The sequence below is a fragment of the Heteronotia binoei genome, chromosome 1 (genome assembly GCF_032191835.1).
Source record: "Heteronotia binoei isolate CCM8104 ecotype False Entrance Well chromosome 1, APGP_CSIRO_Hbin_v1, whole genome shotgun sequence".
Taxonomy (NCBI): Eukaryota; Metazoa; Chordata; class Lepidosauria; order Squamata; family Gekkonidae; genus Heteronotia; species Heteronotia binoei.
Genome location: NC_083223.1, coordinates 129,937,886 through 129,964,385, shown reverse-complemented (window position 1 = coordinate 129,964,385; position 26,500 = coordinate 129,937,886). Strand labels below are relative to the sequence as shown.

The 26,500-nt window shown below is 45.2% G+C and overlaps 1 protein-coding gene across 4 annotated transcripts in view; it reads right to left on the bottom strand.

Moving 5' to 3' along the window:
- STXBP5 (syntaxin binding protein 5) overlaps positions 1–26,500 on the bottom strand; it is a 306,923-nt gene that overhangs the window by 151,034 nt on the left and 129,389 nt on the right. For 3 of the 4 annotated variants that reach the window (XM_060240653.1, XM_060240661.1, XM_060240670.1), the window contains exons 6-7: positions 23,268–23,331; positions 10,795–10,878 (exon numbers count right to left, since the gene is read on the bottom strand). In XM_060240653.1, coding sequence (XP_060096636.1) covers positions 10,795–10,878; positions 23,268–23,331 — 148 coding nt within the window. Of the gene's footprint in view, positions 1–10,794; positions 10,879–23,267; positions 23,332–26,500 lie in introns of those variants that run through there. The other variant, XM_060240679.1, reaches the window with a different exon arrangement.

Sequence of the window (26,500 nt, the reverse complement as noted above, 5' to 3'; positions counted from 1 at the left end):
ATGTGTCCTTAAGTATAATCAACGTCACTATTTTGTTCCATAAACATTCTGATTGAGAATGTTTGTCAGCCTCTCTTCTAAGAAGTGTTATTTTAAGATAAATTAACAGGAAAAAAAGTTTGTTGCCCTATATTTCGTTCTATTAGCTGTTCACTTGAATCTCCTAAAATTATTTTGGAATTTTGAGGTTCCAGAGAAAACAAAGGGATATAAATCTGATGTAGCATTTAGAATGTTAACAAAGGGCATATTTCTGGTGCACAGTTACCGTCAGTCTAAGACCTGGGAGTCCTAGGTACATATTCTCATTCATTGTGAAGCAAACTGGATGTCTTTGGGTCAGTAACCTTCTCTCAGCCTAATCACCTCACATGACTGTTACAAATATGGATCCTGCAAATTCTGGATCAAGCATGCTGTATAGTCAAACTTGCTATGTTCAGATGCAAGTCAATAATATGGTCCCTTTGGTTCACACTGAACAATTCCCCTGCCGAACAGGCTTGTATCAGGTTTTGGGTGTTTGTTTGTTTTTTAAATCTGAGCACATGCCAAAACACTGCCAGTCCAAACAGATCAACAGCCAGTAACAGTAATAAGGACTATTTAGACAAACATCAACATTTTAAACACATAACATTTATTTATGACTGTTTTATATTATTTTTGAATGATTTAATGTCCATGGCTATTATCCAAGTCAGCGAGTTTGTATTTTTCCATGGCATGGCACTGGAGATCTTTTAAAATTGCAACTGTTGGAAGTATGTAATAATATTCTAACCATCTACTGTTATTGTTCTTGAATGCTCAGCTTTCATTAAAAAAAAAAGTTCTCTGGCCCCTTTCCTTCCAGAGACATAAAGGAAATGTGTACCTCAGTTTCATACTTACAGCTCTCCCAAGAAAATGGCTAGAGATTTTTTTAAAATAAAAGATTGAATGCAGATATCATGGTAATAGAATGTTAGTGAATACTTTCACAATTCTCTGTGTTAAGTGCCATCAAATTGCTTCTGATTCATGGTGACCCTATGAATTAATTACTTCCAAAATGTCCCATAATTGACAGATTTCTTAGGTCCTGCAAACTGAGGACCATGGCTTCCTTCTATTGAAACCATACTTCTTATGTTGAGTTGTCTTTTCCCGCTACCTTCAACTTTTCCTAGCATTATTTTCTTTTCCAGTGACTCCTGTCTTCCCATAATGTGATCCAAATACAACAGCCTCTGTTTAGTTATTTTAGTTTCTACGGAGAGTTTAGGCTTTTGTCTTCTGGGCAGTCCATGGTATCTGTAAAACTCTTCAACACCACATTTCAATGAATCACTTTCTTCCTTTTGGGTAGGATCACATTCCTTTCGGGTAGTGGCTCTTCAGTTCATTCTTCTCAGATTTTGCTTGTTCTTGGGCATGGCCACACCATGTGTCATCCTTTTAACCATACTTGGAGCAGAAGCAGCTGGAAAGCCCTTTGAAACTTTGGAATTGGAGCTTGAATATTTCTTCCTTCCAGCTTTCTTCACTGTCCAGCTGTCACATCCATACTTAGTAATTGGGAACACTATAGTATGAATTATGTTGCTCTTGATCGCCAGTTGCTCTTTTCTAGCACATTCATCGCTGTCCTTCTCATTTCTCCTTCTGATTTCTTGGTTGAAGTCTCACTTTTGGTTGTTGATTGAGACAAGGAACAGAAAATCTTGAACAATTTCAATTTCTTCATCATCATGTTTAAAGTTGTGTAATTCCTCAGTAGCCATCACTTTTGTCTTCTTGATGTTCAACTGTAATCCTGCTTTGGCACTTTCTGCTTTAACCTTAATTAGTAGTTATTTCAAGTCTTCACTATTTTCTGCCAGTAATGTGTTGTCATCTGCATATCTCAAATTGCTTATTGTGCCTTCCACCAACTTTCACTCCACCTTCATTTAAATCTAATCCAGTTTTGCATATAGATTGAAGAGACAAGGAGATAAAAACATCCAAGTCTAACACCCTTGCCAAATAGAAACCATTCTGTTTTTCCATATTCTGTCCTAACAGTAGCCTCTTGTCCAGAGAGTACAGGTTGTTCAAATCAAGATGTTGTGGCACACCCATTTCTTTAAAACCAACCACAGCTTTTCATGATCTACATAGTCAACAGCTTTACAGTAATCTATGAAACACAAACTGATTTTCTTCTGACATTCTCTCATATGCTCCAGTAACCAATGTAAATTTGCAATATGATCACTAGTGCCTCTTCCTTTTCTGAATCCAGCTTGAATATCTGGCACTTCTCTCTCCATACATGGCAAAAACAGGTTGCTTACCTGTAATCGATGATCTTCAAGTGGTCTTCTCTGCATTTACACTCAAGGAAATAGGGAACCTGTGCAGATCCCAATCAGTACCTATAAAGCTAAAGAGATTTTTGCACACTAGTCCCTATGAGCATGCACAGAAGCCCCACAATGCATGCTCACCAGGGTTGGGCACATACATCTTGCCAGTTACTTCTGACAGCTGTGTGATCCCTAGAATAGCTGAGGACCAAAAACAGTGGGGAAGGAAGGTGGGTGGTGTGAATGCACAGATGGTCACTTGAAGATCATCAGTTACAGGTAAGCAACCTTCATCACGGTCTCTGTGCATCACACCCAAGGGAGAATAGCAAGCTGAGGCCTACCTGGAAGAGGGTGTAGTGGTTATTCAGGTGCAAGCAGACTGTAAGATCAAAAGGACCATTCTTGAACGATAATGCAGATGCACATCAATGGTATAGTGCTTCACAAAGATTCGCGGTGATGCCCAAGTAGCAGCTTTGCAGATCTCTTGCAGTGGTGCACATTTGAGAAACACCACTGACGGGGCTAATGCCCTAGTGGAATGATCACATAGCGATCCAGGCAGTGGCTTCTTAACCAATAGGTAACATAATTTAATTGTCTCACTGAGCCATTTGGAAAGTCTCTAAGAAGAGATTTTATATCCCAGTTTTGAGACGAAAGAGACGAAAAGATTGGGGCCTTTATGATGCACTTTGGTCTATTGTAAGAAGAAGAGAACTCTTTTCACATCTAGAGAATGTGATCTTCTCTCATCCTCAAGGAAAGTATTTACTAAAGGTATCAAATGAAAGAGAATCTTCACTATCTACCACCAGAAACAAACCAGAAATGCATCTGATGTGTAATCATGCATGCATACCAGATCTGAACTAGTGAACTTCTGACCTTTTCATAGGCTCAGTTAAGATAATACGTGTGTTCACGACAAGCATAATCCTGGTTCTGCTCATGTACTCCCTCCGCATGACACACTGAGATGGGAATTAACTGAAGACTTTTGTCTTCGGTTTGTTGTGAGATCAAATATGGGTACCTTAACAAGCTGAGTTCCCCCCCAATTAACCTAGATTCTTAACCAGCACATACTGGGAAATAAACTTCAATTGCTTATGGAGCCTGCCAGCATTACATGTTAAGCCAAATGTTAAGGAATTGGAGTTAGGCTGTGAGGCTTTTGCGAAATTTTTTGCAGACAAGGTCCAGTCGCTCCGCCATGACTGCCCTGCCATATTGGATACAGTAAGTGAACTCGAGGCCCCATGCGTGTCTTCTGGTTTGATCCTGGACCGTTTCAATCCACTCAACTTGGAGGAAGTCAACAGAATCCTTGTCACTGCACGCCCAACTACTTGTGATCTGGACCCATGCCCCTCCTGGCTAATTAAGGCTTACCAGGAGGAGCTAAGATGTCCTATATGGGACATCATAAATAGACCTCTTTCGGAGGGCTCTTTTCCAACACCCCTGAAAGAGGCAGGGGTCCGCCCTCTCCTGAAAAAGGTTAAATCAGATCCGGCCGAATTGGCTCACTACCGGACGGTCTCAAATTTGCCCTTTTGGGGCAAAATTATAGAGAGGGCTGTGGCGTTGCAGTTACAGGGTTTCCTGGATGACACTTCCACTTTAGATCCATACCAATCCGGCTTCCGCCCGGGCCACAGGATGGAGACAGTGTTGGTGGCCCTCATGGATGACCTCCGGTGACATCTGGATCAAGGCGGCTCGGCGGTATTGCTGTTGTTAGACCTATCGGCTGCGTTCGATATGGTCGACCATCGGCTGCTGACCTGCCACCTCGCCGACGCAGGAATTCGGGGGCTAGCCTTACAGTGGCTTTCCTCCTTTCTTGAGGGTCGGGGACAAAGGGTGGCCAATTGGAGGAGATCTGTCCCAGAGACACCTACTTAATTGTGGGGTGCCTCAGGGGGCAGTTCTCTCTCCGATGTTGTTTAACATCTTCATGCGCCCCCTTGCCCAGATTGCCCGGAGGCATGGACTGGGTTGCCATCAGTACGCTGATGACACCCAGCTGTATCTATTGATGGGCGGCCGAACTGACGATGTCCCTATAAACCTGGACCGGGCGTTGCAAGCCGTGGCAGGTTGGCTTAGGCTGAGTGGGCTGAAGCTGAATCCGGCGAAGACAGAGATCCTTTGCGTAGGTCGCGGCGGGCTGGGAGAGGAGATCTCCCTACCAGCCTTTGACAGTGTGTCACTGATACCAGTTTGCAGGGTCAAGAGCTTGGGAGTACTACTGGAGCCTTCCTTGACAATGGAGGCCCAGATAGCAGCCACTGCTAAATCCACCTTTTTCCATCTTAGGAGGGCGAGGCAGCTGGCCCCCTTCCTGGAACATAGCGACCCGGCAACAGTGATCCATGCAACGGTCACCTCGAGGTTGGACTACTGTAATGCCCTCTACATGGGGCTGCCCCTGTACCGAACTCAGAAACTGCAGCTACTGCAGAATGCGGCAGCCAGGATGTTAGTGGGACTACCTTGGTGGGAACATGTACGGCCTAGGCTGCGGGAACTGCACCGGCTGCCAATTGTGTACCAAGTTCGTTACAAGGTGCTGGTTATTACCTTTAAAGCCCTATATGGCCGAGGACCTGCCTACCTTAGGGACCGCCTCTCTCCATATGTTCCCCAGAGAGCACTGAGATCTAGTTCTCTAAATCTTCTAAAAATCCCTGGACCAAGGGAGGCCAAGCTAAAAACAACAAGGGAGCAGGCCTTCTCGATAATGGCTCCCCAATGGTGGAATCAGCTGCCAGAGGAGGTGCGAGCCCTGTGGGACCTCAATCAGTTCTGCAGGGCTTGTAAAACTGCCCTCTTCCAATTTGCTTTTAAGGTGGAATCCTGGTACTGACATCTAGCCATCTTTATATATATGTATTGAACTGTAGCACCTTCAATTTATACTGGTTTTAATTTATTTATTTAGCTTAGTTTATGAATCTGTAATTTAATTGTTTTTTAACTGTATTTTATTGTATTAACTGTATTTTATTGTAATCATGAGGACAAAAGGAGATTGAGGAAGAATCGCACTGCTACAGGACCAACCCTAAATCAGACTTTTCCCTGCAGCCGCTGTGGCCGGACCTGCCTGTCCCACATTGGTCTTGTCAGCCACCAGCGAGCCTGCAGCAAACGTGGACTATTGCACCCTTCTTAAATCTTCGTTCGCGAAGCCAAGCCGAGAGAGAGAGAGAGAGAGAGAGAGGTATGTACCATGTCCTGTGAGCCGCCCTGAGCCTGCCTCGGTGGGGAGGACGGGATATAAATAAAAATTTATTATTATTATTATTCTTTGGAGGAGTTCTTGCTCTCACTGGGCCATGGCTAACCTACAACACTTGTCCTCTGCTCTTCCCCAGTAGCAAATTGGATAGCCATCCAACATGGGTGTCCTGTCTTCCAGCACTATATCTTTTGTATTGTCTCATCATAGGATTTTCAAGGTATGAGATGATCAGAATTGGTTTATCATTGTCCTCTACACAGTACTAATCAGGGTTAGCTGAAGTGTCACTGCCGTTGTCTATGACAGATCCTCCATTGGTGTCACTACTGCTATTGCTCAGTACTGACCCTTCAAGGATTCCTCCGTCAAGGAAATGTCCCCATAAGAACTGTCCATTCCTTTCTGCTGATGTGGCCATTGATTCCTGAAGGGGATCAATGCATCTTAGCTGTGACCAACTGAGTAACATCCTTGAGTAACTCTGCTAGGACTATAGCTGCTTGACAGAGTTTAAACTTATTACAGTGTTGTTCTCAGCTTCACTGACACACAGGAACGCCCCCCCCCCCCCCAACCACATTAAGGTCTACATTCAAAGTTTTCTAGCGAAAATATAGGGGAAATGGTGACCACAGCTGCCAAACATGATGCCCCGCATTGCAATTAGAAAGGAGAACAGTGAAGCAATCCACCAAACAGTCATGTACAGGTGGAATTAAATGTCATCATTTTTTTAAAAATTCAGCAAACAGAATGTGAGCTGAACTAAGAGGAGCATCCAGGGTAAAATGGAGAGGAAGCCCTTAACGAAAGGGCAGAAATAAAATGTGATACAGAAAGCAATGAGAGTGATACCTCTCTCACTCACCATGTCCAGGTAACAGTAGATATACAGCTAACCCATGGTTTCATTATCATTAAATGGATACAGATTCAGCTGACAAGCTGGTCACAAGCAGCCCTCCAAACCAGTCCCATATGGACTTATAACTATGTAATTTGACTACAATGTACCAAGTTGAGCAAACAAAGCTATAACAGAGAACAAATAGACCTCTGTGGAGAGAACAGAGCCATAGCTAGGATTTTTTAGGTGGTGGTGGGCTTTTTAAATATTCAGGGGGCATCTGAATTTGTTTTTTTAAAAAACCCTCTCACCAAAAAAATCTATCCCCCTCCCACTGCGGTCTCCACTGTGGCTTGAGAGTCGCCCCCACCAGCAATTCAAATCACACGAGAGGGCCAGCAGAAGCAGCCAGCTGGCCTCCCAGTGGTGACAAGGTTTGAGGGCTGCCCTCGCAGGTGATCCAAATTGCACGGGAGAGGTGGCAAAAGCAACCACATGCCTCCTTGTGCAATTTAACGACCTTGTGGTCATCCCCTCTCTCCCTGTGATCCAAATTGTGTGGGAAGGGGTGGCTGCTGGCCTCCCTGTACAATTTAAAGGCCCCACTGAAGAACTGGTTGGCAAGGCCTATAAATCGCCTGTGGTCACTCCTGCCACCTCTCCTGCGCAATTTGGATCTCAGGGAGGGAGGTGGCAGAGAGTGAAGGCCGCTGGTTGGGGGCCCTGAGTCAGGGGACTGCCTAGAAGTTAGGGGCTGGGCCCCCACAGCCCCCACCCCGTGGCTATGGGCCTGCGAGAGAATGTACTTCAGTCATTAGGCAATAAACCCAAATTTACTACTAAATACAATTCCACAAAACAGCATTTTGTATACAGAATTATAGAGGAGAATATACTTCTGTGGCACAGCCTTAAAGAGACCTAATCAGTTTGGACATAATTTAAGCACCTACATCAGTTTTTGACAGCTGACAGAGGCCATCCTATCAATTACCAAGGAGAAGCCTCTACTTCACAGTTCTATCAGCTTGCTGGTAGAGTGACGTTCAAAGCAGTGCTTTATTCTATAGCTCCCTGGAATTCAGTCAACCTCATACCCTCCAAGAACAATCCTCCCCAGCTTGCTTACTATAACAACTGAAATCAACTAAGTTAAGAGGGACATAAATGACATTTGGATTAGAACATGTTACAAGTGGCAAAGTTATTAAAACACACTTCACAAAAATGCGAGCATTTTTATTTTTACACAGGAAGAATTAAGGGCAGCTTTAGCAATGGTCCACATCACAACACTTTAACTGTAACATGTATTATGTGTTGCATCTTTCCACATCTTTCCACTGAAGAATTTATGATGCTGGGAACACGAAGATATATTATTATACAGTTACATCAGTTTCCCACCTCCTCAATAATTTGAACATGAGAACCCTGATTCCCAAACAGATTCTCTTAACGATCATAGCTGCAGAAGGAGTTTTTCCACAGAAAAGACACAACATTGAGCTTATGAATCAACTGAGGCAGACAAGCAGTTTCACCTGCCATAGCCACCCCTCTTCTCTGGATTACATGGGCATGATCACACATGCACATCTGGCCACAGTGCCCCACTCATCCTTACCTCACGCTAAAACAACTCCCGCATGGATTAAATAGCCACTGGCAAATTTGGGTGGCTTCCCCAGTGAAGTGCTTCCATGGCAGGTTTCCAGCTGTCTGATCACCCCAGCACACCATTTATTTCTTTTAGGATTTATATCCCGCCCTTCCCACAAAGTGGCTCGTGGAAACGCATGAATGGTGTGATTGTTTCACTCTGTTTCTGATGCATCTTTTTGTCCCCACAACCCCACTCTGAGGTGTACTTCAGTGCCCCCATAGAACCAGTTAGAAGCACATGTGTGTTTGTCTGCTTCTGTGCATATGCAGCAGGAATTGGAGAAAAAAACCCCATCCAACCCAGCCACAAGTCTATGATTGCAGCGCTTTAGCAATGGGAACAGCCAACCATGGGCCCATGCTGCTTTGATGCCAGCTTAGTGTGGATGCCATGTGATCTATGCGAAGCAATGCAAAATCAAGCAGCTTTTAAAAGTCATGATCCTACCATGGCAACCCACCCATCTCATCACACCCAGAAACTTCCACCTTTTCTTTTTTGTACAACTGTGGGGGAAGTCCAAAGATTCATTATGTGTGACCCTTTTCCAAACATTTGTGGGAACATTTAAAGTGTCCCAAATACATCAGGAGTTGGAACTGGGAAAAAGTCTTAATCATTGTATGTGCAATATTCTTTGAGGATTCAGAAGCATATATCTCCATTTTCCTCCCCACTGGGGATCCACCACACCTTACAACTTTCTCTCTTCTTCCATAGTATCCTCACAACAACCTTGTGAGGTAGGTTAGACTGAGAGCATGCGACTTGCCCAAGGTCACTCAGCAAGCTTCACAGAAGAGCAAAATCTGAACCTGGGTGATCCAGATTCTAGTTCAACACTAACTATTACACTATGCTGGCTCTAATTACACAGAAAGAGGATAAGAACATAAGTTTCTATAGATAGAGGGTACTAGAAACACCAGCAATATGAGACAGAGGGAGCAAAAGGAAAGGAAACAGGTGTAAATAAATTCATGGGATAAGAAGAGAAGACCATGGTGTTACTGAAGGGGTGCTAGAGTAGCCTCTTTCCAGGCAGAGTCTGGAGAGGCGACGTCCCAGAATTACAAGTGATCTGCATATTACAGTGATCAGTTCCCCTGAAGAAAATAGCTGCTTTGGAGGAAGGCATTATACTCCACTGGAGAAAGGCATTATACTCCACACTCCTTGCCCCAAGCACCACCCCCAATTCTCCAGGAATTCTTCAGCCATGAGTTGGCAACCTCAAGGAATGCAGAGAAAACTGGGTTGCCATGTGAGGCAGACAAGTAGGTGGGGAACTTACCAGAAGATTCCAGGAGAGGAGAGGGAGGCTCCAGGAGAGGGAACGCCAAAGCGAGTTTCAGGTGAGCTGCTATCACATTTAAAGGAACCATATTCCTTTTAAATGCTTTCCTTCCATTAGAAGTAATGGAGGATGAGGGCACCTTCTTTTGGGACTCATAGAGAATTGGGCCCCATGGATCAATCTTTTTGAAACTTGGGGGGGGGGGTTGGGGGGGAGGGTTTAGCAGAAGCATCAACAGGTATACTGAAAATTTGGTGCCTCTACCTCAAAAAACAGCCCCCCAGAGCCCCAGATACCAACAGATTGATTCACCGTTCACCATTATACTCTATAATGGAGCACCTAGCAGCTATTCCTCCCCCCACTCCCACTTGCTGGTAACCTTGAAGCAAGGGGAAGGGCTCCAGTTTAGGGTATCCTCAGCCCCCAATTGGGGATGTGCAACCCTAAGAGTGAAAAAAAGGTAACTGAAGAATGGTCTTCAGCAAGATAATACAAATATATATTATTTACTGTCATAAACAAGAATGGAACTGGTTCAAGGTCTGTTAAGCACATCTGGCTATGAGTTCATGGCACATGTCCAGCATAAATGCACAACTCCTCACCATTTATTGCAGCAAGCACCAAAGTCTTGGCTCCTATGAACCAGGAGAACTTTCTTTCCTATCCCTGTTCAGCACCCTGTAGCCACAAAAAACTGCTGAAGGTTGAGAAAAGCCTTATGGACAAAATTCTATGTGGCATAGATGGATGCAAGGGAGAAGACACTGGACAAAATCATACTTACGTTCTTTTTCCACTGCTTCTAGAAGAGCTGCGGAGCAAGCTGTCTGTTCTCACAAGACAACTGTATTCTCAATCTCATATTTTGTACAAACATGAGCAAGTTACTAATGCACAGATTTTTATTATTATTATTATCATCCCTTAGTGGGCCTAAGGAGTCCTGTGGCACAGAGTGGTAAAGCTGCAGTACTGCAGTCCAAGCTCTGCTCAGGCCTGAGTTCAATCCCGGCAGAAGTTGGGTTCAGGTAGCCGGTTCAAGGATGACTCAGTCTTCCATCCTTCCAAGGTTGGTAAAACGACTACCCAGCTTGCTGGGGAGAAAGTGTAGATGACTGGGGAAGGCAGTGGCAAACCATCCCATAAAAAGTCTGCCGTGAAAATGTTGTGATGCAGCGTCACCCCAGAGTTGAAAATGACTGGTGCTTGCACAGGGGATTACTTTTACCTTTTTCTAGTGGGCCTTAGGGCCCAAAAGTCAGGTTAACAATGTTTTTATAATTTAAAAAACTTGGTTGGATTGTATTTCTGAAACAAAACTGCATTCATTCTAATTATGTCAATGAAATTATGACACCACAAACAACAAAGCTGCCTGATTTCTATTACCTCATCATGTGTGTATCTGTAATCTGCCTTCTTTGACTTGAGGTCCCATAATGCTACTGTTCCCGATTCAAAACCAATCAATAGCTGTAAAAAGATCACAACAGAAAATATTAATCTTCTAGAAACTAAATAAAGTCACTTCCAAAATTGAAAAAATTGTGGACTAATTCTAGGCTTAGTGCCTCAGCACAAAAGTGCTGAGAATAACTTGCTTAAACACAATATTATTCCTAACATTACTCTGGCATTTCAAACAAAAAAAAAATGAGATAGGGACCGATTTCGCCGCTCTGTCGTTCCTCTTTTCAGTGTGGCATCCTTCTGATTTCCCACATCTGTCCCGGGGCTTCAGCCTGTGTCACTGTTTTTGCACAGCACAGAGAAACTGGTTTATAGTGGTTTCTCTTTGCCACGCAAAAACGGCGACGCAGGCTGAAGCCCTGGGGCAGATAGTGAGAAATTGGAAGGACGCTGCGCTGAAAAGAGGAACATCAGAGTGGCATAGGGTGAGTGCGAAATCGGTCTCTGTTTTTATATGCTGAAGCGATGGAATTAACAGAGCCTGAACACATGTCAAAGTAAAACAAGAACAAACTTATCTTTCTTCGTAATTCTCATGGAGTCTGCAAAAATTATACAAGCTACCACCAAATTTCTCTTTTTGAAGGATGGAAGTTAAACTCCACAAAATCAGTTCATTTTATACTTAAGTCTAATCTTATAAATCATGACACACTAGCCTTCAGTTTCATGCCAGGATTCTTCCAGCACCCTTGCGCAGTGTCCTTAAAGGCACCAGTGCTTATGCAGCTAACACAAATGAAAGTGTTACAGTTATTTGAATGTTCTGACACAGAATTATATATATAGACTCCTAGATAGCAAACAAAAACAGAAAAACAAGTTTCCTACCTGTAACTGATGATCTTCGAGTGGTCATCTGTGCAGTCACACTGATGGGAGAGGCGCCGGCGCCGATCACGATCGGTAACTTCAAAGCCGCGGATTTCCGCGCCCTCGTCCCGGTGCGCATGCGCAAGTACCCCCTCCCCTGCGCATGCCCAACGGGACAGGAGCGGACATCCCGCCAGTTCCTTCTGACCGCTGCAGGAGCCCCGGAGACGGACCCGCAGCAGTGGGGAAGGTGGGCGGGTAGTGTGACTGCACAGATGACCACGCAAAGATCATCAGTTACAGGTAGGAAACCTGTTTATCTTCTTCGTGGTCTCTGTGCATCACACTGATGGGAGAATAGCAAGCTCACCACATACCTGGAGGAGGGTTGCGTGGTCCGTCAACGTGCGAGCGACTGCAGAACTGCACTGCCCACCGACGAACTCTGTCTCCACTGAAGGTCCAGCGCATGTTTGATGAACGTATGCGGGGAGGACCAGGTAGCTGCTTTACAAATGTCTCGCAAAGGCACCCCTTTCATGAATGCAGCTGAGGTGGCCATTGCCCTTGTGGAGTGAGGTCTGATAGGCCCTGGCAGAGGCCGCTTCCGTAGCAAGTAGCACAGCTTAATTGTCTCTGTCAACCACTTGGAGAGTCTCTGCGAGGAGATCCTCCGCCCCAAAGAAGCCGTGGCATACGAGACGAAGAGCCTGGAGTCCTTGCGCACAGGTTTAACCCTGTGCAGATAGAAGGAGAGTGCACGCTTCACGTCAAGGGCGTGCAAGCGTCTTTCCGGATCCGTAGCTGGGTTCGGAAAATAGACTGGCAGATAGATTTCTTTGTTCAGGTGGAAGGCAGACACTACCTTCGGCAGGAAGGTCACATCTGGTCGCAAGCGCACCCCTTCCGGGCTGATCTGTAGGTAGGGGTGGTCGCATCGCAAAGCTGCCAGTTCTCCCACCCGACGTGCTGAGGTGATGGCCACCAGGAATGCCGCTTTCCGCGAGAGTAGCTGCAGGGAGCACGTGGCCATAGGTTCAAAGGGTTTCCCCATGAGAGCCTCCAAGACCCCCGGTAGGTCCCAGGAAGGCGAAGGAACCCGAACAGAAGGGTACAGCCGCACCAACCCTTTTAGGAGGCTCTTGGTGGTAGGGTGAGTAAACACCGACCGGCCATCGACCTGTTCGTGATTGGCTGAAATGGCCACCAGGTACACCTTAATGGAGGAGACTGCCAGTCCCTTGTCTAGTAGGGAGAGCAAGAAGTCGAGGATGCTAGGAAGGCCTGCCTTCCTTGGGTCTCTGTCCTTTCCTGAGGCAAATGTCACGAATTGAGCCCATTTGTAGGCGTAAGATTTTCTTGTGGACTCCTTCCTGCAGTTAAGGATGACATGCTGCACCCTCTCTGACAGCTCGGTCAACCGAGCTTCCACGCCGTCTTTTAGTTTTAGGTGCGGGACGTCATGGTGGACTATCCTGCCCTGCTGGGAGGAAAGTAGATCCGGAGCCCCGGGAAAGTGGTGAAACTTGCCCTTGGACAGCTGCAGCACAGGGGCGAACCAATGTTGCCTGGGCCACCAGGGGGTGACCAGAATGCCCTGCGGGTGCTCTGTGTACAGTTTCTGCACCACCCGTGTGATGAGCAGGATTGGGGGGAACAGATAGAGGTGAAGCCGATCCCAACGAAGCAGGAGGCCATCCCCCAACGACAAGGGATCTCTCCCTCCCCGGCAACAAAAGCTCTTGCACTTTCTGTTGCCGCAGGTGGCGAAGACATCTATGTCCGGAGTTCCCCACTCCTGGAAGACCGGCTGGAGGAAATGCAGTTCAGTTCCCATTCGTGCAGGGACGCTCCTCCCCTGCTGAGAAAGTCCGCGCATACATTTTGCTCGCCCGGGAGATGAGCTGCGATGAGGTAAGTGTTCATCTCCATGCAGATCTGCCACACCTGCAATGCTAGGAAACACAACTTGCGAGACACCGTGCCGCCCTGCCTGTTGATATAGGCCAGCACTGTGGTGTTGTCCGTCAGTATCGCTACTGTTCGGTTTGCCAGCAGTGGCCGGAAGGAAAGGATGGCATGATGAATCGCTAGAAGTTCTAGAAAGTTGATATGATACTGTAGGTGGTCCCTGGACCATTTGTTGCCCACGCAAAGACCGTTGACGTGTGCACCCCATCCCCATAGGGATGCGTCTGTAGTCAAAGTCATTGTCGCTCGTGGCTTGTGGAATGGCGCCCCCTCTAGCAGATTGTGCTTGCGGCGCCACCACGTCAGTGACTCCAGAATCTCCTGTGGGATGGAGAACCTGCGTCGGGGAGAATCTATCCCACAACGGAAACGTCTCAAGAACCACAACTGGAGACCCCTCATGTGTAGCCTGGCGAACGTCAGCACCGCAATAGTGGCTGCCATCAGTCCCAGTAGCCGCAATATCTGGAGAGCGGTTACGGTTTGGCTGGATTGGAACGTGCATACCAAGTTCATAATGTCCTTTGCCCGTTTTTCTGGCAAGAATGCTCTGCACTGTCGCGTGTCCAGAACCACCCTGATGAATTGGATCCTTCGGGACGGATGAAGGCAGGACTTCTTCATATTCACCCGCAACCCCAACTGCTGGAGGAGGTGCAGGGTGGAGGAGATATGCTGTAGGAGTTCGTCTTTGGACCTGGCCACCAGCAGCCAGTCGTCGATGTACGGATGTATTGCTATGCCCTGCAATCTGAGGTGGGCTGCCACTACTACCATTGTCTTTGTGAACACCCTTGGGGCTGTCGACAAGCCGAAGGGGAGTGCACGGTATTGGAAATGCGAAGTCCCGATGGCGAACCTTAGAAATTTTCTGTGAGCCGGATGGATGCTTATGTGAAAATAAGCATCCTGAAGGTCTAACGTGGCCATCCAATCTCCAGGGTTCAGCAGCGGGAGTATGTTGGATAGCGACGTCATACGGAACTTTTGGTGTGGTATAAAGTCGTTGAGTCCCCGAAGGTCTATTATGGGCCGCAGGCCCCCATCTTGCTTGGGGACAGTAAAATAGCGGGAGTAGAACCCCAGCTGCACTTGGTCTGGCGGAACCGGTTCTATGGCCTTCTTCTCGAGCAAAGTCCTTACCTCCTCTTGGAGGGTGGGAGACGGGTTGGTGTAGACGAATGTTGGAACCCGTGGTTCCTGTTGAAATTCGATTAGATAGCCCAGGCGGACTATCGATAGCACCCAGTGGTCTGTTGTTATAGATGACCATGCTCGGAAAAAGGGCCACAGGCGGGTACGGTCCGAAGAATTGGTGGGGGTGTAGTAAGGGGGGGGGCAGTCAAAGGCCCTGTTTGGCTGGCCTGTTCCCCTTCTGCCTGGAGGACTGAGAGGAGGTCGGCGAGTATTTAGCCTTTGTGCCATACTGGGGCTTGGTAAAGGGGGCCATGGTCTTGGGCCTCCATTGTTGCTCCCCTGATTGCTTCTGGAAGGGTTTCTTGCTCCACGTTTTCGACCATGGGCGCTTGGATTGCTGCTGGGACCCCCAGGTTCCTGGAGGTGTGGATGCTTTTATCCATGTCTTGGAGCACCGTGTCAGCGGTGGCACTGAATAGCCCTTTACCGTCGAAAGGTAAGTCTTCGACGTATGCCTGGGTGTCCATCTGTAGAGCTGTGGATCTCAGCCACGAGTGCCTCCGAAGAGTCACAGCCATCGTAAGGGTTTTGGCACCTATGTCTCCCGCATGCTTAGCGGAGTTTAGTTGCTATTTGGCTAATGCCATGCCTTCGCTCTGGATTTTCCTTAGGGCATTCTTGGATTGTTCTGGAAGCCCCGGAAGTAGCGTGGATACACGGTCCCATAAGGCGTATTGATAGCGCCCCATGCACGCAGCGTAGTTAGCCACTTTCAGGCCCAGAGCTCCTGCCGTGTAGATTCTTCGCCCCAGACCATCCAGCTTCTTGCCCTCCTTGTCTGGAGGGGTGGCATGAGTTTTCCTAGCCTTGGAGGATGATGCCACCACCACTGAATTTGGCCTAGGGTGATTGAAGAGAAAGTCCGCTGAGGACTCCTGAATGCGGTACATATGATCAAGCCTGCGTGATGTAATAGGAGTGGAGGCAGGCTTGTCCCATGAGGCTTTCGCGGTGTGTAACATCACCGTGGTCAATGGAAGCGCTACGGCCGTCGATGTATCCATTTGAACGATGTCGAATACACTATCAGTAATGACAGGCACCGGCTGGATTGTTGACAAGGATAAGGATTGCGCCATCCTTTTTATCAGCTCTCCGTAGGATTTCAAATCCTCCGAAGGGGAGATAGGCTGATCTTCCCCGACTTTGTTAGGTGGAGATTGTTCCTCTGAGGACAGCTGCTCCTCCTGCATCGAGCCTTCCGAGGATCTCGGTGAGCGTTCCGGGGACTCTGAATGGTCCGATTGAGTGGGTCGATCCTGAATCGGTTCCGGTGTGACAATCTCTTCAGTGGGAGGAGACTTCTTTCTCTTGGCTGATTCCTCAACTGGAGGCCTCGACATCGATGCCGATGGTTTGCGTTTTGGGGGACGGTATAATGTCCTAGAGTGGTATGATGCCTCCGAACGCTGGTCCCATTTGGACTGGCGAGGAGGGAACCAGGGGAACATGGACGGCATTGGGCAGGACCCGTAGAGATACTGCCATTGTCTCTGGTCCCATGACAGCGATGGCAGTGTTCTCTGTCGTGGGGAAGACTCTTGGTGCCTTCTAGGAGATCGGTCCTCCGGGGATCTCTCCTTTGATGACCGACGATCCCGTCGGTACCGAGGGCTCCAGGATCGGTCCCTCAGGGTCTTAGGCTGGTCCAGCTGTGGTACCCGTCTTAGTGTAAGCAGGGAGACTCTCTGTGAGCGGCGGGATCGCTCTCGATGGGCCCTCTCCAATCGATCCCGAGAGCTATCCTTCTCCTCTTGAGTGAGGTCCGAAGGGCTGTCGTCCCTTACCAAGCGCTGTGCCGATTCCAGATCTCTGTCGGAGTCGGACGAGATAGCTATTTGCGTCGGCATCGATTCGAGCACTGGTAGGTTCGGTCGATGGCGCGGGGAGGCCAACAGCTTGAGAGGTGGCAGGACCGAGGTTGCCGAGCCGAGCGGTGACGCCGGAGATGAACTCGCAGTGACCTTTTTGTGCTTCTGCTTGTTGGACTTTTTCTTCGACCCCGCAGAAGCTCCTTTAACCTCCTTGGACCTCTTTGCTGGTCTCCGACAACGAAGCCGAGCCCACTCTTTTAAGGGGGCGATCGGTATCGAGGGAAGCTTTGTCGGTATCGACCCCCGACGCCGAGGATTTTGGCGCGCTTTCTGATGACGCCATGTTCCGCGGAGACAGCGCCTGTTCGACCAAGGCTGCAGCGAGACGAGCCGCTCGGTTTTTCCGGGTTTGTCTGGAAAATCTCGCGCAATGGGTGCAAGAATCTGGTTTGTGTGTTTCTCCCAGACACAGCAAACAAAGGGTGTGGCCGTCCGGAGGAGCGATCTTACTGCCACACCGTCTGCACCGCTTAAAGAAGCCCCAACGCTTTTCCATACGCGAAAGGCGTGGGGGTGAGGGGGGGAAAGAGGAAAGGGAAGGGAAAGGGTACTAGAGTTAGGGAAAAATAACAAAAGTAACATTCCACCCCACTCACGGAAGATGAAAGAAAGCAATCTAACACTCGAATATCCGCACTGGAATAACCAGCAAGGCTAGAAGCAGTAATCCACCGACCATAGGAAAGATCAACTGATCTCAACGGCGGTCAGAAGAGAACTGGCGGGATGTCCGCTCCTGTCCCGTTGGGCATGCACAGGGGAGGGGGTACTTGCGCATGCGCACCGGGACGAGGGCGCGGAAATCCGCGGCTTTGAAGTTACCGATCGTGATCGGCGCCGGCGCCTCTCCCATCAGTGTGATGCACAGAGACCACGAAGAAGATCAGTAAATTCTAATTCAGACAGAGTTTACTTTAACCACACACAGAATTTTCTCGTGAAAAATTCACTATCACAAAAGTGATGTGTATATAAGCACGCAAAGTATCAGCACTAAAAGCCAATACAAAGTGTGCTGCTGCCGCTTAAGATTTGCTTATAAGCTATACATAAAGTAGATTCCATGTGTGAAACTGGATTTTTTTAATAAAATTTACTTGCATAATTTAATTTATCACTCTGAAGAGATCAAAATATGGTAGGAACTTATATGCATAGTTGATCTATGCACATCTGGCACTCCACTATCCTCTTCCTCATCCTGGTTTGTTGACTTTCCTACTTAGAGCATTAAGCATCATCTGCAGTGCTTCATCTCACAATTGGGTTAAAATTTAGTTTGTAGCGCTAAATTACTCACATGCTGCTAACAAGAGTGAAGAAGATTAAACAGCCAAATCAGATGTGCATAAAAAGCACTTGTTACAATGCATCCTAGAAACTGTACACTGTGCACTGGTTCACTATTGTATATATGGATTCTATTGCACATAACAAATACTCTGTGTGCAGAAAACAATACGTGGGGGAGGAATCTAGACTGGTTTTACTTATGCAAGGAAGTTTATTTGTATTTTATTTATTTATAGTCGGCTTTCTTTGCTGAGACTCAAGGCATATTACATGATAAAGCATTGCAATCTGACAGCATAAGACAACCAATAGACACTGCAATAAGACTAGGGTTCACAGAATCAGGGAACAAAGCAAATGAATTAAGGCAAGGCATATCATAAACAATATATAGAGTGTATTGCAAGGCATAAAGTAACAGAGAAAAAGCAAGATATCTATAATAGTCATTGACACATAGCCTACAATCTTGTTCCTTGGGCTGTTACAGTTTTTTATAAAGCCCTCTTGCATCTAAAGAGATTATATTCTAGAACAGACTGTACTAGGAACCTTACAAAAGCAACTCCTAAATATTCTCAATTGTGATATACCAAATAGCACAAAATATTTAGAAATACCTACACTTCTTACAAACTATAAATGTAAAATATTATAACAAGAATATAAAATGCTACTTCAAGCTTTCTTTTTATTCTTTTGAACATCAGACAGATGACTATGCTATTTCACAAACTGTTTTGGAAGGTCTCTACAGTTTCAAATAAATTTCTCATGTGGCATGACAAGCTGCTATTTAAGAATAAAAAAAAAATGTCTATACAGAAGAAATAGCCATGCAGTTATTTGGAGCCCTGACCTGGATGATTCGAGCTAAACCAATCTTGTCAGATTGCAGAAGCTAAGCAGGGTTTGTGGTAGTTAGTACTTGGATGGGAGACCATCCAGGAATTCCAGGATTCCTATACATAGGAAGGCAATGGCAAACCACTTATTGCCTTTAAAATCCTACAGGTTCACCATAAGTCAGCTGTGACTGTTTTTTTAAAAGAGGAATACAACTCCAGGAAGATGATTTTACAGTAAAGCAGAAACTGGGTGGGGGAATACTTAACTTTTTCTCTGCCAGATATTTTTTCTGTGCACAGTCACCCAAATTGCTTTCCCCCTAGCTTTACAAATGCAATTCACATGTTCTCTTAGTTATTTTAATCTAAGAATTTTAAATGTTGTGATTTCAACTGTTAACATGTGATGGAAACCACCCTCAGTCTGTTTGTGGGAAGGGTGGAATAACAAAAAAAATCTAATGAATTAATATTTCTATGTGCATGCATGCGCACACACACATATAATATATTTGTAGTTTTGGAGTGTTGCTTTCTATAGTTTTTAAATTTCTAAATATATATTTTCCACAGGTATTACCAAATTAATTTCCTTTTTATAAGCTAGTACCTAAAAGTTTTAATTGCAATATTTTAATTCCAAGAACTGATGACACTGTAAACAGTTGAACAAAGTTTGAATTCAGTGGCATCTTTAAGACCAAACAGAATTTCCTTAACCAATACATATGGAAAGGGGGGGCAGTGTTTAGTCGCCACGAAGGAACAATTAGAGTCAAGATAGAGACAGAAATAAAAAGGGAAATTACCAATCTATACATATAGGTGGAGAGTGAACAGTAAAAAATCATACAGCATAATAGGGGCACTGGAAGATGGACCCCTCAGGTCGGAAGGTGCCCAGTATGCTACCAGGGAAGAGCGAAGGGCAAGTAGAAGTAACCACAGAAAGAGTGAAGCGGTCAGGAAGGGGTGAATCTAACTCTGGGGATTGCTACATCTATTACTGTGGGCAAGAGTTTCATAGAAGATATGGTGTGGCCGTTATAGTTAACAAGAGAGTGACGAAGGCAGTAATGGAATATAATCTCAAAAATGACTGAACGATCTCTGTCCCTATCCAAGGCAAACCATTCAATATCACAGTAATCCAAGTCTATGCCCCAACCACTGACGCAGAAGAGGCTGAAGTGGACCAGTTCTATGAAGATCTACACCACCTTCTAGAACTAACACCAAAAAAGATGTCCTCCTCATCATAGGGGACTGGAATGCAGTGCCAATGTAGTGCCAGAATGCAGTGCCAGAACCAATGGGTTGAAATGAAATCAAAAAAGTTTCTGGCTCAACATTAGGAAGAACTTCCTGACCGTTAGAGCAGTTCCTCAGTGGAACAGGCTTCCTCAGAAGGTGGTGGGCTCTCCTTCCTTGGAGATTTTTAAACAGAGGCTAGATGGTCATCTGATAGCAATGAGGATCCTGTGAATTTAGGGGGAGATATTTGTGAGTTTCCTGCATTGTAAAGGGAGTTGGACAAGATGACCCTGGAAGTCCCTTCCAACTCTATGATTCTATGATTCTAATGCCAAAGTAGGAAGTCAAAAGATAACTGGAACAATGGACAAGTTTGGCCTTGGAGAACAAAATGAAGCCGGGCAAAGGCTAAAAGAGTTTTGTCAAGAGAACAAGCTGGTCACAGCAAACACCGTCTTCCAAAAACCTAAAACGCAACTCTACACATGGACTGATGGGCAATAAAGAAATCAGATTGATTATATATTCTGCAGTCAAAGATGGAGAAGCTCCTTCCAGCCAGCAAAAACAAGACCTGGAGCTAACTGTGGCTCAGATCATGAGCTACTCATTGCAAAATTCAGGCTTAAATGGAAGAAAACTGGGGAAACAATTAGGCCATTTAGGTTTGACCTTGATTGCACCCCTTATGAATACACACTGGAGGTGAAGAATAGGTTTAAGGAACTAGAGTTGATAGACACAGTGCCTGAAGAACTAAGGACACTGTACAGGAGACACTGTACAGGAGACACTGTACAGCACCATCCCAAAGAAAAAGAAAAGCAAGAAAGCAAAGTAGCTGATGAGGCTTTACAAATAGCTGAGGAAAGAACGAAAGCAAAAGGCAAACGGAAAAGGAAAGATTCACCCAACTAAATGCAGATTTCCAGAGAACAGCAAGGAGAGATAAGGAGGTCTTCCTGAAGGAACAATGCAAAACAATGGAGGAAAATAATAGAATGGGAAGGACAAGAGATCTCTTCAAGAAAATTGGAGAAATCAAGGGAACATTTTGTGCAAAGATGGCCATGATAAAGGACAAAAACAGTAGGGACTAACGGAAGCAGAAAACATTAGGAAGAGGTGGCAAGAATACAAAGAAAAATCATACAAGAAGGATCTCAATGTCCTTGACAATCACAATGGTGAAATCGCTGACCTCGAGCCAGACATCCTGAAGCGCGACATCAAATAGACCTTAGAAGGCATTACTAACAACAAAGCAAGTGGAGATGACGGTATCCCAGTTGAGCTATTCAAAGTCCTAAAAGATGATGCTGTTAAAGTGATGCACTCATTATGTCAGCAAATTTTGAAAACACAACAGTGGCCACAGGATTGGAAAAGGTCAGTTTATATTCTAATCCCTAAGAAGGGTAATGCCAAGGAATGTTCAAACTATTGCACCATTGCACTCATTTCACACACCAGCAAGGTCATGTTAAAGATCCTTCAAGCTAGGCTTCAGCAGTATGTGGATCGGGAACTACCAGAAATTCAAGCTGGGTTTCGAAGAGGTAAAGGAACTAGAGATCAAATTGCCAACATTCGCTGGATTATAGAGAAAGCACAGGAGTACCAGAAAAATGTCTACTTATGCTTCATGGACTATGCTAAAGCGTGTGGATTGCAACAAACTGTGTGGCAAATCCTTAAAGATGGTGTGGATTGCAATAAACTGTGGCAAGTCCTTAAAGAGACAGGAGTACCAGATCACTTCACACGTCTCCTGAGAAAACTGTATAAGGGTCAAGAAGTGATTGTCAGAACAGGATATGGAACTACTGATTGGTTTAGAATAGGAGAAGGGGTTCGACAAGAATGTATATTATCACCCTGCTTATTTAATTTATATGCAAAGTACATCATGCGGAATGCCGACCTGGATGAATCACAAACCGAAAGTAAGATGGCCGGGAAAAACATCAACAACCTCAGATATGCAGATGACACCACTCTAATTGCAGAAAGTGAAGAGGATCTAAAGAATCTCTTGTTGAGGGTGAAAGAGGAGAGCACAAAAGTAGGCTTGAAACTCAACATCAAAAAAACTAAGACCATGGCATCTGAACCCATCACTCTTGGCAAATAGAAGAGGAAGACATGGAAGTAATGACAGACTTCACATTCCTGGGATCCAAGATGGTGACTGTAGTCATGAAATTAAAAGACATTTGCTCCTTAGGAGGACAGCTATGGTGAACCTAGGCAATATAATAAAAAGTAGAGATATCACCCTACCAACAAAAGTCCGTATAGTCAAAGCAATGGCATTCCCAGTAGTAAGGTATGGCTGTGAGTGCTGGACCATAAAGAAGGCCAGACACAGGAGAATAGATGCTTTCGAGCTGTGGTGTTGCAGAAGAATCTTGAGAGTCCCTTGGACTGCAAGAAGATCAAATCAGTCAGTCCTAAGGGAAATGAACCCAGACTGTTCTCTGGAAGGTCAGATGCTGAAGCTGAAGCTGAAATACTTTGGCCACCAAATGAGAAGGGAGCACTCCCTGGAGAAGACCCAGATGCTGGGAAAGAAAGAAAGCGAAAGAAGCAAGGGACAGCAAAAGATGAGATTTCTGGACAGAGTTACTGATGTAGCTTAACATGAATTTGAGTGGACTCTAGAGGATGGTTGAAGACCGGAGGGCCTGGCATGACTTGGTTCATGGGGTCACAAAGAGTCAGACTTGACTGTGCGACTGAACAACAAGCTAATGAAAATGTTTAAAAGATACAGAGTCAAACAGGAATAATAAGCTTAGTTTATATGGTTTCCATTTGCTTGGGTTCAAAGATAAAACAATCTCTAATTTTGACACATTTATTTCCTTCTCTGCGCCTCCTGAACTGAACCAAAACACACACCCCACCCCTCCGGCCACCAATTTCTATATGTACTGGTTGGAAAATTCTGTTTCCCTGTATCCAAAAAAGTGTGTTTGCACACAAAAGGTTATATCTTGAATAAACTTTGTTGGTCTTAAAGTTGCCACTGATTTCAAACGTTGTTCTGCTGCTTCAGACCAACACAGCTGCTCACCTAGAACAATAAACAGTTGTTTTAGCTGATTTTTCTATTTAACTTTATTTAGCATTAACATACCTTGCCTTCATCCATTGGATTGTCACTAATATGGACAACAGGTCCTGGATGAGACTTGGATGACCTGAAAATAGAGACATTATCTATTCATAAGAAATCAAAATATGTATTTATATAAATAGTATCAATGTTACTATAACACATATGCTGCTGTATCACAAAGAAGTGAGCTTTCAATTTACTGACACTAAGGCCTATGTGAAGCAAAAGCATATAAGGATTAAGGACAGGACATGTCTAGCAAGGGAATCTTGTGATGTCTAGAAATTAAGGCATTTATTGATTGACTAATACTTGCAACTAACTAACGTAACTGTTACCAATGTTTTCTTAATTCTGAATAACCCTAAAACATACTCCTACAGCAAAAGACACAGACTGATTCCTCACTAGGCTTGTTCCGGTCTCAGAGTCCTAACCCCCACCCCCTGTGCTTCTGTCTGATTTTGCACAAGCTGCTGCAGGGCTTTGATGTGCCCCACCTCTTTCCTGTGGCAAGCAGAAACCGGTTTTCAGAGGATCTTGCTATTTATAGGACAGGCATCTAGGTTCACAAAATAAAAGATTATTCTTTTCAAGCCTGGAAAGAAAAGAAGGGGCAAGGTGGGTGTCCAGGTGTGCAACCTAATGCCTGAAGCAGAGAAGTGGGTGGTACAGGTTCATAGGGTCATTTCCAAATAGTGTAAGGAAGGGAGATACCCAGATAAAGTGCGTATATGTTTGAGAGCAGTTTTGTTCTGGTTGAGCTAACTTTGACCGAATTTACGTGAGAAAGCCTCCTCTTGTGGAATGCTAACATAAGAAGTTCTTTATGTGGCTAAAGGCATACTGATTAATCACTGAGAGGTCTTGATTAATGATCAAATGGCCAAAAACTGGGTCCAGAAGGTATCTCCTAAATTTCAATTAGCACAACTAGGTAATGTGTGGTCTTTTTACTCTGGCTCTCTACATATAACCCCTGAATTTGCATTCAGTCAACACATGGAAAAGGAGAGCAGCTATAATTGTGCTGGCTGTAGCTCTTGCATCCATGTGATCACGTGCTTAGTCTGTGACCAAAAACATCTCAAAGAAAGAGTCTCTAGTAACAGGAAGGGAGGGAGCATAGATTATTTGTGTCTTCTATATGTGCATGCCATACTAATGAGCCAATAATGATGCAGGGTCTGCATGCTTGCACCTGTTCCCTCTTTATGTGCATTAACTGAACGAACAGAGGGATAATATGTAGAGAGCTTTTGTCTTGGAAATAGTTAGAAGCTGTTCATTAGTCCAGTGGGACATGCAGAGAGCAACTGGTCACAACTTCAAGCCTTTTGAGGGGGGGATGGGGAGAAAAATATACAAAAATGGAGGCTTTTGACAACAGAACATCTTTCAGACATGTGTGCCCTGACTCTATAGTACAAACACAGATTTGCCACCTCATCTGCTGTCTGAAAGAGCTAGACCACAAAGACACACGTAGAGAAGTGGTTTTCAATACACTCAGCCATGATTCAGATAGCAACACACCACACAGCTAGATCAAGGGATGGGTCCAGTGACCTGTTAATGGACAGTCAAAGATCTTCCCTATTTCCATGTCAAGAAACTGACTCTCCATTTTGTATCTAAGTGCTTGTCTCTGAATTGTGAATGTTCAAGCCTTTTCTTTATCAAAGGCAACACCCATAGGTCTCATATGGGACCTGTTTTGTTCAACATCTTTATCAATGATTTGGATGAAGGAATTGAGGGAATGCTTATTAAATTTGCAGATGACACTAAATTGGGAGGGGTTGAAAACACAGAATACAGGATACAGGATGACCTTGACAGGCTGGAAAACTGGGTTAAAACCAATAAAATGAATTTTAACAGGGATAAAGGTAAAATTCATGGCGGAGACTTGTCTTAGCAGTAGTACATGCGAAAAGGATCTAGGGGTCTTAGTGGATCATACGCTGAACAAGAGTCAACACTGTGATGCAGTGGCTAAAAAGGCAAATGCAATTTTGGGCTGTATCAACAGAAGTATTAGTGTTCAGATCACAGATGTGATGGTATTGCTTTACTCTGTTCTGGTAAGACCTCATCTGGAGTACTGTGTTCAGTTTTGGGCACCACATTTTAAGAAGGATATAGACAAGATGGAACGGGTCCAGAGGAGGGCGACGAAGATGGTGAGAGGTCTGGAGACCAAGTCCTCTGAGGAAAAGTTGAAGGAGCTGGGGATGTTTAGACTGGAAAGGAGGTGGCTGAGAGGTGATATGCTCACCATCTTCAAGTACTTGAAAGGCTGTCATATAGAGGATGGTGTGGAATTGTTTTCTGTGGTCCCGGAAGGTAGGACCAGAACCAGTGGGTTGAAATTAAATCAAAAGAGTTTCCGGCTCAACAGTAGGAAGAACTTCCTGACCGTTAGAGCGATTCCTCAGTGGAACAGGCTTTCTCGGGAGGTGGTAGACTCTCCTTCCTTGGAGGTTTTTAAACAGAGGCTAGATGAACATCTGACAGCAATGGAGATCCTGCAAATTTAGGGGGAGGTGTTTGTGAGTTTCCTGCATTGTGCAGGGGGTTAGACTAGATGACCCTAGAGGTCCCCTCCAACTCTATGATTCTATGATTTTAAGTGGTTTGGGGCAAAGCTTTTTTTGTAGAAAAAGCCCAGCAGGAACTCATTTGCATATTAGGCCACACCCCGATATCACCAGTGTTTCACACATCGTTTTTTGTAGAAAAAAATCAACAGGAACTCATTTACATGTTAGGCCACACCCCCTGATGCCAAGTCAGCCAGAACTGTGTTCCTATGTGTTCCTGCTTAAAAAAAACAAAAAAACCCACCTGGTTTTGGGATTGATACCAAAAAGATTTAAGTCCGTTAAGATAGCTTAGCAGCTGTTATTGGTTACCAACACAGTGTAATATGTTGCAGCTGGAAAATGTCAGGCTAATCATTTGACAGCTAGCCATCTAAGGGAATGATAGCTACCTGACAGTTGAAGATCTATATCCATCTGGGAAACAGCATCTAAAGTATCCTGATTGGCTAGCTTATAAGGGAAGTCATATCTGGGCTAGGGTAAAAGAGGTGCAGGTGCAAGACCAAACAGGCTAGCTTGACCCGGATCAAGGAATGAAGACGTAGAGAGGTGAGGAAGCCAACTATTCGAGTACTTCCACTGTGCTGAAATTCCTGCTGCTATAGATGCTGCTTGCCAGGTTCCTGCTACAGCCTCAAGGTT